We start from the raw sequence: 15134 nt of genomic DNA, 5'->3' as shown, positions 1-15134 counted from the left end.
CTCACTGACTTGCCAAAAAACTTTCTTCAGTCTCTTCTGACTCTTTAAGAAAAGATTCTGCCCTTTGCTGCTGAAGCTTACCTGTGTGCCTGCACCCTGCACTTCCCTGCAGCATCCCTTTGTCACCTCAAGGGCACAACAGACTGTGACATCTTGTCCTGTCTGCCTGGTCCAATGTGTGGTCCAGGAGCTGGACCCTGCTGACCATTTTCCTTTCCCAGGAGCAACCATCCTGTTTCTTTCAAAAACTCATACCCAGCCCAGGGAGCAGCAGCCAAGAGAAGGAAACAAGCAGCCTTTTCCTGTGTTACCTGCTTTATATATGTGTAAACTAAACGTGACATCTATTGCAAACACAGTACACTGCAACACATAAAGAAATCAGATATGCATGGATACAGCCAGAAAAATTCACAAAGCTCTGGTTAATTGGTAGTATTTTCTTTGGTTAATTTCTCCATTTTGAGGAGAGTGGGAAGAAAAGTGAGTAGCAAACCTAAAGGAAAAGACATTTACAAAAGGATTTATGCTGGTGCATTTCTTAAGGCTGAAAAATTCAAATCAGATATTTGTATCTACAGTAACAGAATGATTAATTCAGCCTTTAGAGCCCACCTTGCTGGGTCTTATTTGAGAATTCAGTTGTACAAATTATGGTTCTTTAATAGCTACCTTGTGGAAACCAGAAAAGTTGAGAAGCGATAGCCTGAGGCACCATATAACCTCTGGTTGCTCGTTTCTCAAAAAACTCTATCTAATGGTTTTAATAGCCTGATATGCAGTCATTCATCACAAATTCAAAAAATTAAGGTTCTTTGATCTATCTATATAGTATTTATCACATTTATACCCAAGCAGTTGAAGGGACCCAATACCTATTTCTATTTTCATAAATATACATAATAAAATTGACATTTTACTTCGAACTTACTAAACCGCAGCAACTCCTCAAATTTATGCTTAATAAACAATCTCACATAACAAGACATTTTCTCTGAATGTTTGCATAAAGTGTATTACACTGCTTCTTAATTAAATAAAAACAGTGCCACCATAGAAAACTTTGCTTTCAAAAGAAAATACTTTGGGTCCACAGCCCATTGAAGACATGCATGCATAACAAAGCTTTGTTCACATTTAACATGAAGCCAGCTGCCAGAAACAGAGTCAACACTGAAAAAACTATGATACAAATAAAATTACTTTGTCTGACATTTTTCTTGCCAGGATGACAAGTTTTTCTGAGACAGGATTCTATCTCTTAATAACAAACAGTTTCTGTCACATACTGTTCACATCAGACTGGTTTTACAAATCAATAGAGTCATTGTTTAATGCTGGTACACTGAAAACAGAATCAAAATTACTGACCAGTACCTGCAATAAAACATCTTCTTTCCATAAGTAAATTCATTTCAATAAGTTATGAGCTAATTACTTTTTGAAGGAGTTCTTTAAACATAGAAAAGTACAATTAAAAATACTTCAATTTTTGATATGCCTTCTAATTTTAAGCAAGTAAGTTTTAAAATGCCCCTAGACAACAGTTTTTTTAGCGGTGTACTTTTTGTTGGCTTTGGTTTGGGTTTTTGGTCTGATTGGATTTTAGCGTACTTCTCTTTTAAAGTCTGAAGTACATAAATAAAATCCAGCACTTGCTAACATGAGACTTTGATAAACACAGCCTTTCCCACATGAACTTCTTCGATGTATTCTAACAGCTGACCACAACATCAGGAAAATCACTTCTGTTTTCTCCACCTGTAAACTCCGAAATCTATGAAGCCTGAAACAATGAAGTTTATTAATGCAGTTCCAAGAGAGGAGAACAAATAGCTATCCTTAATAGCACACACTTTCCATTTATTGTACATACTGTAATTGACTGCTTTGAATCTCACAACTGACCAAATTTTCTGCAGTAGAGGCATATCACTGAATAAAATATAAATAAACATTATTCTAAGAGTATGCATCAGTGGACAAACCCGCCCTGTGTCCAATCAGTCAATACACCTCTCACATGCAAATCAGACTAAATATGAATACTCAGTTATTGTTCCACTTTTACTGGCCTCCTCACTTTTGCAAAAGTGTGTGTGATGAGGGAGCAGAGGGTGAATTGCACCATGGACAGTAGGCTTTCTGACGGCTACAGGCCACCTGTTGTTCACAGAAGGCCACTTTATATTCACTTTAAAATAAATGCAGAAGAGCCTGTGAACCTTATTTTTCCTGCCACTTCCCACTCAGTGGACATCTCATTCTTTTCATTTACACCAGATTGTCTTACCTCTTCTTCCATCACTGACACCCAACATCAATGGAAAGAAGGGCTCCCTCTTCAGATGTAGAATTACAGTAATTGAAGATAATGCCCAAGCTCTTGTCGCAGACAAAAGCTGAGGTCCAGGTATCAAGTTCCCAACCACCTTGTGGATGCAATGTCTTTAAATATTTTTCTGAATTCATAATTCATGTCTCTGTGAGCATTTAGTACTAGCTGAAGGATAACTTCAAGGCAAATATAAATCCCAGAAGAGTATTGCCTCAAAACCCAGAGTGACAGAATTCTGACATGGCTCCATTGCATCAAAGCTGCCGGGATTCAACAATATCCAGTTAAAAGAGATTGTTTTTCAATCATTTCTATGTCTGACACCTAGCAGATTCCAAATCCCAGTTATCAAGAAAATGAAACAACATGTCTTGGACCTAAAAAAAAAATTTCTTCCCTCATTCTCACTACACTAAAACATAGTTCACATCTGCTTTTCACTGCTCTTGTATTACCTTTAACTGCTTTTGAATTACAGCTAAGTACCCTATATCATGCTCTTGTCCTTATTCTGGTACTCCACCTATCATCAAGATAGCATGTGCAAAAATACTCCATTTATACAATAATATATTGGCTAAATAAGTGAAAAATACTTCTTAAGAACTCTGAGATTCAATTTTTGGAAAAAAAAATATTGTAGAATCCTCACTGTTTTAAAAGGAAAAAAGTGCACTGCTGTGTTCTTTAATCTGAAAGGCGTTTTCACGGAAATTATTTAAAAACTTTCAGAAATTACTTTGAAAACTTACCTTTAGTAATGTCCTAAAAAATGCTGATCTTACACACATGTTTTTTCAACTTCAATTATTCCTGACCCTACTGATATTTTATAATTTGAAATCATTTGCTAATTAAATGCACTTAGAATTCTTTCTGTGGAAAAAAAAAATTATAGCACATCAGCATTATATTCAACTTCTGGATGAGAACTAAAGAATTCCCTAACTACCAAAGGCAAGCAATAAACACCACAAGGAATTTGGACTATATGCCAAGATATGTAATATAATGACTTAGCAGCAATGATCACAGGTAACATCTCAGACTCCATAATCACCTGTGTCTCTGCTGACTTAAAACTACTCCTCTGGTTTGCAAGGACCAATTATCAGTTTCTTCTTTAAGCCTACTGCTTTTAGGAAGTGTAATGCACACCTGCGACTGCTTGGCACCAAACGCTGCGTTTTGGCCCACATTCCCTGACTGTGCTATGAGAAGCAAAGGTGTCCTGAAAATGAATTTTCATTAACACCGTGCTGTGAAATCTTCACTTCTAGTGTCAAGTCAATATATATGACATTATATCTTAAGAAAACAAATATATGTCATGAGTGTTCATGACTGACAGATAAAACTTACACTCAAACTCCACTAGACAATCACTACTTCTTTCCAAGAAGAGGTAAATTGGAGAACATGTTCTTTTCCCTCCCCCACCCTCATGCTCATGAAAAGGGTACAACATTGTAAAAGAAGTTGCTTCTTCAAAACTGCAGCAGTTCAGCAAGAAGAAAGGATGAAGATGGTATTGTTATGCTGCCTAACTGCAGCAGTTTACTGTTAGAAAAAAATAAACCATGAAAGCTGCTTCAAGAGACAATCATAAGAAAGAAACGGGATGTTCATCCTGTCTTCATATTCAATGTCAGAAGTGTTCTGAAACAACATCAATATAATTTTTAAACTATTTTAAATGCTTTGTTTAAAATAAGTAAACAAATTGAAGTGTTTCTTTGCACAGCACACTTCTCATTGCATGAAAGTTAAGACACTTCTTACCTTTCCCTGGGCTTTGCCTTAGTTACAGAGTTTCCCTTCCTAAGCTTCCAAATACACTGAAAAACAGAATTATTGCCCAGAAACCTGGGTTTGACCAAACAGTTTGGCAGAAGATTGATAATAGGAATCAAAAGACAAACACCAGGTTTCCATCTCCATCATCCTGTGCTCAATCAGAACCTGAATCAATCCTCAAGTTTAATTTACCGAAAACTAAGAACTGAAATAAGTTGTATTGGCTGGAGATCACCACAGCACTGAATCTCACCATCCTGACCTCTTTCTCACCTGAAAGTTCTCTGTGTTATGGGCAGGCTAAGAAGAGATGACACAAAGCCCCAGTGCCAGTCATGTATCACATTACAGTGCTTCAAGATTTCCAAACTTAGTCGCTCTATAAAGGCTCTGTAAGGGAGTTTTACCTCCATGCAGCAAATACGCACCACCAAAATAAGAATCAAAACTTATCTTTAGAATCATTTTAATGGAAATTACACTGCAAACCATGGAAAGTATGCATTGCTATAATGCAAGTTTGTGAGGACAAAGAGAACAAAAGAAAAAAGCCAACACAAAATTGGAAATTAAGATGTTAGCTTTGATTAACACCTATTTTTTTTTTTTTTTATTGGGCCAGAGTGTGTTTAGCTTTGATTAACACCTATTTTTTTTTTTTAATTGGGCCAGAGTGTGGTAGACAGCACACAAACTGAGCTGAGTTTGAAGACAGGATTAAGGGGGAAGGCAGTAGTTGGCATTGCAGTTTTGGGTATGTGCTTCACAGAGATGTGAAACCACAGAAGACAATACTAAAGGCCCTTAAAACTATGTCACTGAAACCACAAGTTAATAAAAAAATTCTGTCTTCAAGGGCTGTAAAAGATGGGAACAACTTTAAAGCTGGCACATGTTCTGTTTTATGACAAGAACAACTCCATTGTTTAAAATCCCACTAAGCTAGAAACTCTAGGCATCAACTTAGCTCCACCCAGAACACAGTGTTATTTAATTCTACAGTTTCAGAAGCTATGTTACAGCTTGCAACATTCAGCTGTGGACTGCAAAATTATGTAAAGTGACTAAGGTAGAAAATAAATAGCTAATTAAGAAAAATGGTCCTTTACTAACAAAATTTTACATTTTGCTTAGCCAAGTTTTCCTCCATTATTTTATTAAAAACCAAAAAGACCAAAGCCTAGTTTGCTGAAGACAGTATAAAGATTTCTTTTCCTGAAGAATCTTCCAAGGGAAGTTTTACAACATGGGGATTCTTTGAAAGTTCTGATGTTTTTTGGTTTTTTTATTTTACCTGAATAACCACAGTAAAACTGACTAATACTGAGAACCATGAAAATTATTCTTCCATGGTAAATATGAATTTGTATGGGCTATTAGAGAAGAAAGTGACTTAACAGATCAAAAGATTAAATCTCCTACATCTCTTTGTACCTCTCCCAACTATCAACCTGCCAGCAGACAGTACATGGTGTATACCACTGAAATCTATGCTTTAGGCTAATAGTCTGTTGGCATTCTGGATACTGGTTTGAACCTATCCAGCTTCTGCCTGGAAAATTCATCTACACTGTCTCCTGTCACAAGCAGGAGAAAAAAAAAAGCTAAGCAATGAAATAGAATCCATGTCATCCCTGATTACTGCCACAATTCTCAAAATTTCCCAATTTTGAAAACCATGCAAAAAATTGCCTTTTTTTAATCCAAAAACTCTTTATTCAAATACCAAACCAAATATTATCAACTGAACTGGCTTATTTTCTTCTGAAATGCTGTCATAAAAACACTGGAAAACCACAGAAGTGCAAAATTTTACTTACTTGAGAAAATGCAAATTATAACCAAATAAATTATAACACAGTACACAGTACAATAAGCTGTGCAGCTGAAATTCAATATTTATAAAGCTAGTGGATCTCTGAAAACAGAGGATTAGAATCCTCTAACATGAATATGCTTTGAGGATAAAAACAAAGTGGAGATTAATTTCTTCTCCTTCTTCACAAGGATCTCGCATGTTTGACTTCTGCATTCCAGAGCTTAGCATAGCTTTGCAGCTGTACAAATAATTTTTTTCTGTTCTCTTAACAGGCGTTCCAGATTTCTTATTTGTTCTGTATTATTATGCCAGGTAACAGCAGGGATAATGATGCTCCACCTTTGACCATGAAAGGAAGAAAGTGTAATTCACTTACCTGGGAAAATAGGAAGGACAGCCAAGTGTAATTAAATGCAACCAATCAGATCTAATTAAAGGAGATGAACCAAACTGAAGTGTACTCTTTTACCATCAAGTTTAGATGAACATCTACACAAGAAACAAATAAGGCCTACTCCTGTGAGGTTTGTCAACCAGCATTTCATCTAACACACCTCAATATGATATGAATTAAGAAGAAAAGGACTGCTCTAAGGCCCAAGAGTCATAAGTCTGTAATTCTATTTAAATAGATGATTATTAAAGCACATATATGGAAGAGAAAAGGACTAAATAATCACCTAAAATCTATTGCGAACTTATGCTTTATTTCTAGTTAATTATGTCAACACATCGGAGTCAAAACTAAAAGCTCTACTGTAAGAAGTAAATAATCTTTCCTGAGAAGATCACAATTCAAATAGATGAGATGGAAAAAGTATGAGATAAAGGAAGATAATCTCTACTTGATAATATGAAAATGAAGCACACTCCAAGATCACAGGGAAATAAATTAAATAAAAACTGAAACTAAATTTCTTGAACTACCCCTTCTTTGTGATGTTTTTACATTCCAGGTTTAATAGCCACATTAGGAGATAACAGTTCCCAGAAAACTGTCATAAAAATGGGATGTAAGCAAAAATACTCTAAATTACTACAGAATCACACCAAGGCAGCAATTCACTGAAGACAGAGCTCAAAGCAAAGAACTCAAAGTTTATATTAACCAATGCCCCTCTCCCAGTATTTTATGTGTTACTGCTCAGGATCTACTTACTGTCTGACATTCAAATGAACAGGTAAGGTAACTGAAGCTCAAAAAAGGAGCAATTTATCCCGGGATATATGTAGAGCTTGTTTAGCAAAAGCATAAGCAAGCATACAAGACACCTTCTGTAAGAATCTCAGCATCCAAAAAGCACTGTAATAAGGTTTGGATGTATCTTGTAGCTATAAAATTAAGCCCAGTAATGTAGTTTTTATATTCACTGCAGAGAGTTTTTCAGCATGCATGACACACTGCATGTCATTTCAGCAGAATGTGCATTCTGTGTTGAAGTAATCTAGGTACAGTTCAAAGATACGGAACAACCAGAAAAACCAGCTTCTAAAGATATATAAATTTACATCTTATAATTTTATGATATTCATTTTCATGAGACACTTATTATTTTGCCCTGAAATGAACTTAAATTGAAAATCAAGACAAAATGTAAAATGTTCTTTTCTCCAGTGGTCAGGAAATTCTACCTAATAGATTCAGAAAGTTAGTCAGCATCACATGAAACAACTAATTTTTCCTCTCAGATGATTGCTGATAATTACATTGCTCCAAACAGCAAGGGGTATAGAATTCTATTTCATACAAAGTGATTATTAATTGTCATATCCCTTTTTAACTAATGATAACTTAAAAATTGTTGTGTTTTTTTCACAGCTTCTTAAAATTTAATAAAGAACCTTTCTCCTAGTACCTGAATGTCTATAATCAGGAACTTTTGCCAAGCTCTTTTTCTTTTGTTTTCCCATCTGACAGATACAGTTGGACATTTAGAGGCATAATCATTCGACCACATTGGAAAGACCATGGTAAAAAGTTTCTGTATCAACATAGCCATGCTGGAAAACATGAAACAGAACAGTGTCAACACTCATGTTGCTTTCCTTGCAGTTCATTTCCAGAGTCTTTTCAAACAAACACATTGCTTTCTTGCAGGATTGTAATACCATGTATTGGGCAGAAGCTGGTAACATTTGGAACGATAGAGAACTTCTGCTTAATACAAATGCCAAAATGAATAAAGAACAAAAATAATGGGCATGTTCCTGGAAAAAGCTGTAAGGCTTTTCAATTTTTTAATTTAAAAAAATGGCATACCAGAAAATGTTAATGAGCTGAAGGTCCCCTGAGTTCACTTTTACACATTCTGTGCTATTTTGATGCCCCTGCTAAAGAAAACTGTTCTCACTCAGAACTGAAGACATTTTCTTTTCAATGTCATAGCAAAATCTAAAATCTAAAAGTATCTTATTCATCGTTCTACTTTACTCACTTCCTTTAAGCCACTCAAGAGTTATCAAACTAGAAGCAGAGAAGACAAAATGATCACAAGTCACACAGTTAGAAAGAATTCAGCAATACCTTTAACTTCTTCATAAATGCTATCATCTATCGGTTCGCTGTTCGATTGTCCAACATCATCATATTCCTCTTCCTCCTCCTCAGGAATAGCATTAGATCCTGTATCTATGTAACAGCAGTTTAAAAAGTTAACATCTAGTGGAAAAGAATGCCTAAGCAGAAATTTATGCAAAATTAAAACAATTCTTTCATGACCTGCTCCTCCAGTACATTCTGCTTATTTTTTTTTTACACTGTTCAAGGGGTAAGAAAGAGTTTATATGAAGGAGCTTGTATAAGGGAGAGCTTTCAAGCTAAATAGTATTCTGGGAGAAAAGCAAAAATCTTGAAGAAAGAGAAAAGTCATATAAAAGCTGTAATACAATTCAAAATTAGGACTTGCTACTCAAAACTTGGACATGTGGGAATCCTACAGGTACTAATATGACAGATAAGTAGGCAGACAGAACAACTGTCACTAAGCAGTATTGGCAATAAAGGCAACTGCTCTACAGGCTGGCTTACCTTGAATTACAAATTTGACTTGCTGTACCCATTCCTCTGCTTCTTTGGGAGTGGCAGCTGTAAACTATTAAATGCTTATTAATAACTACTAGCAGTAATGTCAAAAACACAACTACAATTTCATTAACAGTAAAGAAGAGGGAATGTAACATTCCCGTCACTTCCTCAAGAAACCATTAGCAATTCTTTTCATGTCTTCTGGTACTTTTCTTGCAAGGATGCTTCTTATAATGTACAGCTAATTTTGACAAATTTACGTAATTGAAGGAGAGGATGATGGATTTGAAACTCTGATCAGCAGCTGGCAGCTGTGCAGAAAAAAGCTGCTTCTCTTCATCAATGTCAAAGCCAGAACTGATGAACAAAATTTGCCCTTGACAATTAGAAGACACCCATGAATTTCTTTAGACTGCTGGGTACAGTTTTCTTAAAAATGTTCTTGTCAGACTCCAACACACTACCTGACAGCTTAATTAACTGGCTTTCAACCGCAATCTCAGATATTTAAAACTTATTAAACTTACATTCCATATTGATGTCTGGCTGATAGATCTCTGAATTGCACAGCTGATATGTGCTTTTTTGTAGGTTTTCCTTGAAAAGCCATGACCAATACAATATGTATTTAACACTGATACATATTTTAACTCTTTTTTACTATTTAATTCATCCAAGAAATCACACAGACACACTATACAATAGATATTAAAATGCTAATATTGAAATGAACAATAGATAAAGATGATAGATTTCCTTGCTCTTGACCAAAAAGATAATATTTGAACATGTGCATACCTATGTTTAATCAGATTTTTTTTCCTAATATATGAATATACAATATATGCAAGCAAGGGTTTCCTTTTCTCATTAAGATATCAGTGACAGTTGTTTCACTGAAATGTTAATTCAGTAACTGGAATTGCAACAGCTTTGTCAATTAAATTTCAAGTCAACATAAAAAAGTCCAACCTGATAAATGCGCTTATCTGGAGCAGAGATTTCAAAACAACAATCTTTCTTTGCATCCTTCCGAAGGCTATTATTCATTCTGATGGTGTAGCCCTCTAAGGCAAATTCACCTTTCTGTTGTTTGTCTGTTGGAGATAAAAAACAAAGTTAGAGCTTCATTTACTACAGTGAATGTAAGTGGCTCAGCAGGTTATCGTTTATTCAGATTTTGTTTTCTATTTCATGAATTTTACAAAGAACATGGAGGTTTTTAGCAAAATGATTAAGTGATGCTTCTGGAGATAAAGCTTTATTCTAAGGGAAGATGTACCCAAAAGTACATCTTTCCTGTAGGATGCCTACGGAATTCCACAGGGGGATGTTTGCAGATGGTGGTCTTATTTAGTAAGAAGTGCGTGTTATGACACTTGTATCTAGGGAAAGCCAAGAACTGGAACTTGCAAGACACGTTTCCTATAAATCAGTGTCTCTTTCAGGTTCAGTAAACCAATGGGAAAACCTGTCTAGCTCAGAACTTGCTGAGCTGCCTCCTAAACTAACCACTTCACTCAAAAAATAAACTTCAAGCTTCTTTTTAAGCAATTGGAAAAGCTGCTTTTCACATTCTCCCACCCACTCCCAGATGTGCCTCCTTTCAACATGGCAAAAATACAGAATGAATTTTGTTATAAATTCAGGTGTGTGCATCTGTGTTCATTCCAAAAGCATTTCTTGCAAAACAGCAAATGTTTAATTAGCTAATAAAAGTACCGAGCCCTACCACAGTTTATTAGGTACAGCCATGTGGTTGTTTTAAAGACAATTCTGCTTTTCAAAGGTTCTGGTTTATAAAAGTATCACTTACAGCAGATCTGACTTTAAATAGACTGCATGTTGTGCAAGTGGCACCTGTGCACTCCTTTCGAGCCCTTCAAACCAAATTCTACATCAGATTTTATGTGCTCTGGCATATTTTGGCGAATATTAAAAACAAACCAAAAACAAAAAAGTAATTAAGTTTTGCAATTTCTGCAGATCACAGTGCAGCATTCAAGTGGAGACTGGCATCGTATTTCACATTTTGCACAGACAAACAAAGAACAAAGTGCAGTTGCATATCAAAAAAATGCCATTTAGTGTGGGGCATTTTTTTTACACAGAAAAGCATTAATTAACAATAAGCACCAGGCACAGCAGCAAAACTACTGTAAGTATTGCTGAATAAAACTTTGTTGCAAATTGAGCATCCATTGCTCATGCTTGTCAAAAAAAGGAGAAAACTTCTATGACAGATAAAATAGGAAAACTACAGTTTTTAGCAAATTGTTGTCATATTTCTGGGAATTTAATAGGAAAGAAAATCTGTTTCCAACCCTGAGAGGGTAAAAATTGGCTAACAAAGGAATCTGAACATACATGGACATAAGGGCATACACCAGTCAAATACTCTCTCTAGTAATCTTATATGCACATAGACACATATTCTCTGTCCTTCCACCTTTTTATGATCTCTCACCCAGGGCAAACAAATACTCAATAACACAATTATATGATAAAATATGGAGCACCACTCTATTTTCACTTCTAGTCCCTTCCCCCACAGTAAGTTTCATTCTGTCTTAAATAAGTACTAATAATATAGTATTAGTATTTTATATTTGCTCAATCCTCCACCTCTGTTTCAAACAGCACACAGATGCAAAATTCATGAAATCACACCAAGGTAGATATTAGAAATAATAACTTGCAATAGGTTAACTAGGTTCCTTTTAATGAAATTCATTTCTGCCTAGGACTGTTATTGTTCCCTCCCTTGTGACCTCAGGGAGAAGATGAAGTGAAACACATTAATTTCTCACTCTCCCATGCTGGAGGTTTATCAAAATCCTAGAAGATAGGAGCACGCAGGCAGAATAAACAAATACCAGGTTCAAAAGGTAAAAACATTTTGTCAAGATAAAAATGAGGCAAGTATTCAAATTTACTCTCTTGGATTATTTCTGAGACTGCTTCTGTGTGACATGGATGATCCCTTTTATGGTAATACACTTTTACAGAGCTAATCTCGAATGATCTTTGCACTGGTACTCATTCTTTCAAAGAGCATTGCAGTTAAACCACAAAGATGCTGTACTTTGGAAGGGGATGGTGCATGACATCCATATCCCATTTGATTGTTTTTCTGTTTATACGGTTTTTGTCTTATCTCTCTGAACACACTATTTCAGTGCTAATGAAAATTACCTGTATACACCACCAAATATTTATATACATCCATCGTTTGCTATTACAGTCTTTCAATGACCATTATAGCAATAGACTAGACTTACCATTGCTGCTTTAACTTCCAATTGTCTTAGCAGTAACCTCTGACTAAAGTCCAGTGCGGTGCAAGTGAAGAAATTCTAAGACAATAAGGTACTTCACAGCCCTGACTCAGAACCTGTTCAAGTTGAAAGACTTAGTATGAATTCATACTCCCTGCAGCAGCAAGCCAGAGATAAGACTCAGTATGTCCTAAGAAATGGCTCCACAAATACAGACTTGCAGAGCACAGGTCAGCTATAGCTCAGCTGCCTGCTCTGAGGGTGACAAACAATGGAGGTCTACAAATGCCATTTACTCTTGCAGAATACACCTTTTCAATCAGGACTGGAGACCAACTGAAAAGGATCAGACCATTGTCTGATCACCATGGAGCAAACCATGACCCACAGCAGCTGCTTGGCCAGGCAGAGCAGTCAGGTGCAGGCTTGAAGGCAGAGCCATCCTGGGATCATCAGACTCAACAATCACCTGGACTTCGCTGCTTGGCACAGGCTTGCAGCTAAACGGGTTTGGACAGACCTGAGCTTTTGGTTTCAAGATGCTTTGTGAAGTTAGGGCCACAGCGACTCCTGTGAACTTTCACATTGCCAGTTAAATTGTTTATATCAGAAATATTTTCTGGAGACTGTACTTTAGGGAGAATTAAAGAGTTACTGATATTTAAAAGTTTGGAAGACTTAAAGATTTTACTTGGAGACTTAAATTTAGATACTGTTAGTTTATATAGTGGGAGTCAACAGTAGCTTCAAGAAACACATTTACATTACAGATTTTTAACTTTCATTTTGAACCCCAAATCAGAAACAGAGTTTTGCTTAGGCAGGAATACAGCAGCATATTTAGGAAGAGCTAGGGAGATAAATGCTGATGGAACACACTTCTCTGAAGAACGATAAGATTTTTGCTGTGTGTTATTTTCTCAAGAAAAAATTGCCGTTCCAATTCAAGAACAGAAAACCCTTAAGTTGTCCCAGAAAAACATAAAACAGAAATGCAAAAAGTGTCATAGCAGTCTTGTAAAAATAAAAAGGACTGTGAACATCATCAAGCATAACTTGTTCCCCAATGAAGCCAAATCTCATTTCAGCACAAGCTGTCCTTTGCTCTCATCTGAGAGAGCTTGTGCTGACCTCTCTCCCTCCTCTCTCCCCTGCTTCCCATGTCAGGCACAGAAAAGAAAAATAAATCTGGGTCTGTGTAGATCATTTTGCATCAGGAATTTAAAATCATAAAATGTATAGCAGAGGGGAGAGTCAGGAACTAAGTATTGAAAAAAAAAGTTAGTACACAGACATTTAAGAGAAATAAATATGGGGGGCTACGTTTAACATAGAGAAATTCAGATCTGAATAAAATTTGAAAGCCTTTAAACATTTCTCTCACACATAAACTTCATTCATCCTAAAAAGAGTTAAATGTTGTTAACAGAAACAGGGCCAATATTATATTGAGTAAAGAGAGTCTCAAGGGAAGCAGTGAAAAAGCGTTTTGAAGAAACCTTGCGTAACTAAGTCCATGGGAACATTTAAAACAAAGAAGGGTAAACCTTCAATGAGATCTTGAAATTACTGGGTTGTAAATTTGAGGCCTAAGGCGATGTGCTCATATTATTAGCACATGTAAAAAGAATTAGTGCATTCTGAAGAACAGAGAGGACTGGGATAGTAGAAAGGAAAGAAGTTACAGAGAAAGACATACAGAACAAAGGCCAAAAGAAAGATTTCAGAGAGTGATAAAGTATTTATAGATACTATTAGAATCTATAATTTAACTCTCTTCATCTTGAAATTAGGAGTCTGTAAGGTTTTACAGTTTACATGGCTTCATGCTAAATGTAGTTTCACATACTTTTCCATGTGCAGGATGTCTGCTATCAAAAAATAGCTCAGTGTAAGTATCTCCAAAATGGTAATTCCTTTTCCAGCTTTTGGACAAATGCACACACAGAAGTTCTTCCCTTTAAGACAGCAAACCTGAAATGTAATCAACTTTTTTTTTCTTCTTTTTTCCCTTAATCTAGTCCTCTGAGAAACTGAAATTGTAAAATAATTAAGAAATGGAAGGAAGTGATTTAAGGCACTGAATTGTTTATATTCTGTTTGCTTATACCCAGTAGTTATTCTTTAAATAACGCATTATTAACAACAAGTGTGAGTCTTGAGGTCTGAATTTAATAGACTCACAGCAGAAGACCCAGTATACATTAGATAGATGCTTTGATTGTCATCACCCTGCACAAAAAAGTCCTGTTGAGCATGCACAATTCCCTTTTCTGCCCAAATAGAAGCAGTTCACCACTGGCCTGGTCAGCACTATCTTATTAATCAGAGAAATCCAAAACTATCATGTCCATGTTAAAACTAAAGAAATTGAAAAATAAAAAATAAACTCAGACTTTTCTAAAAGCCTCTGAATTATACCCCTCTTTAACATCATATTACTGGCTGGCAGGCAGATACCATTTTCAAGTTATAAAAATGAAAATAAATTTTTAGTGCCCATTAGCAGAGGAAAAATTACCATAATGTTATCAATTACTGTCTTGCTAAACATTTAGCTGATCTCTCCAGTTTGCTGAGACAGAAGGGCATATAACATTGTGGCCTAGTGAGAAAGAAGTAATGAAGCCATTAATTCAATCATTTATAAAGCAACAAATTAACTTTCCTTATTCACAGGCACTTTGAGGTCTGAAAGGTTATCCATACCATCTCGGTGTCTGAGGACACAGGAACAGCCAGAGATCATATAGAAAAATGATAGGGAACCAGGGTACTCAATTCAGGGGGCAACTGCATGGAAGAAGAGAAAAGAGAGGACTATAAAAGATTTATAGAAGGAAAGACTATGAGAAGGAGCACCAGGCAAGCCTCTCA

General features: G+C 35.9%; 1 protein-coding gene across 1 annotated transcript in view; it reads right to left on the bottom strand.

Moving 5' to 3' along the window:
• Positions 1-15134, bottom strand: part of SKAP2 (src kinase associated phosphoprotein 2) — a 109506-nt gene that overhangs the window by 30563 nt on the left and 63809 nt on the right. Inside the window, exons 7-9 of the mRNA XM_039713878.1 lie at positions 9952-10076; positions 8983-9046; positions 8479-8583 (exon numbers count right to left, since the gene is read on the bottom strand). Of these exons, the coding sequence (XP_039569812.1) occupies positions 8479-8583; positions 8983-9046; positions 9952-10076 (294 nt within the window). The remainder of the gene's footprint in view (positions 1-8478; positions 8584-8982; positions 9047-9951; positions 10077-15134) is intronic.

The sequence above is a fragment of the Passer montanus genome, unplaced genomic scaffold (genome assembly GCF_014805655.1).
Source record: "Passer montanus isolate IOZ18808 unplaced genomic scaffold, ASM1480565v1 scaffold10, whole genome shotgun sequence".
Taxonomy (NCBI): domain Eukaryota; kingdom Metazoa; phylum Chordata; class Aves; order Passeriformes; family Passeridae; genus Passer; species Passer montanus.
The sequence above is the reverse complement of the archived record's forward strand: the minus strand, read 5'-3'. Positions and strand labels throughout refer to the sequence as shown.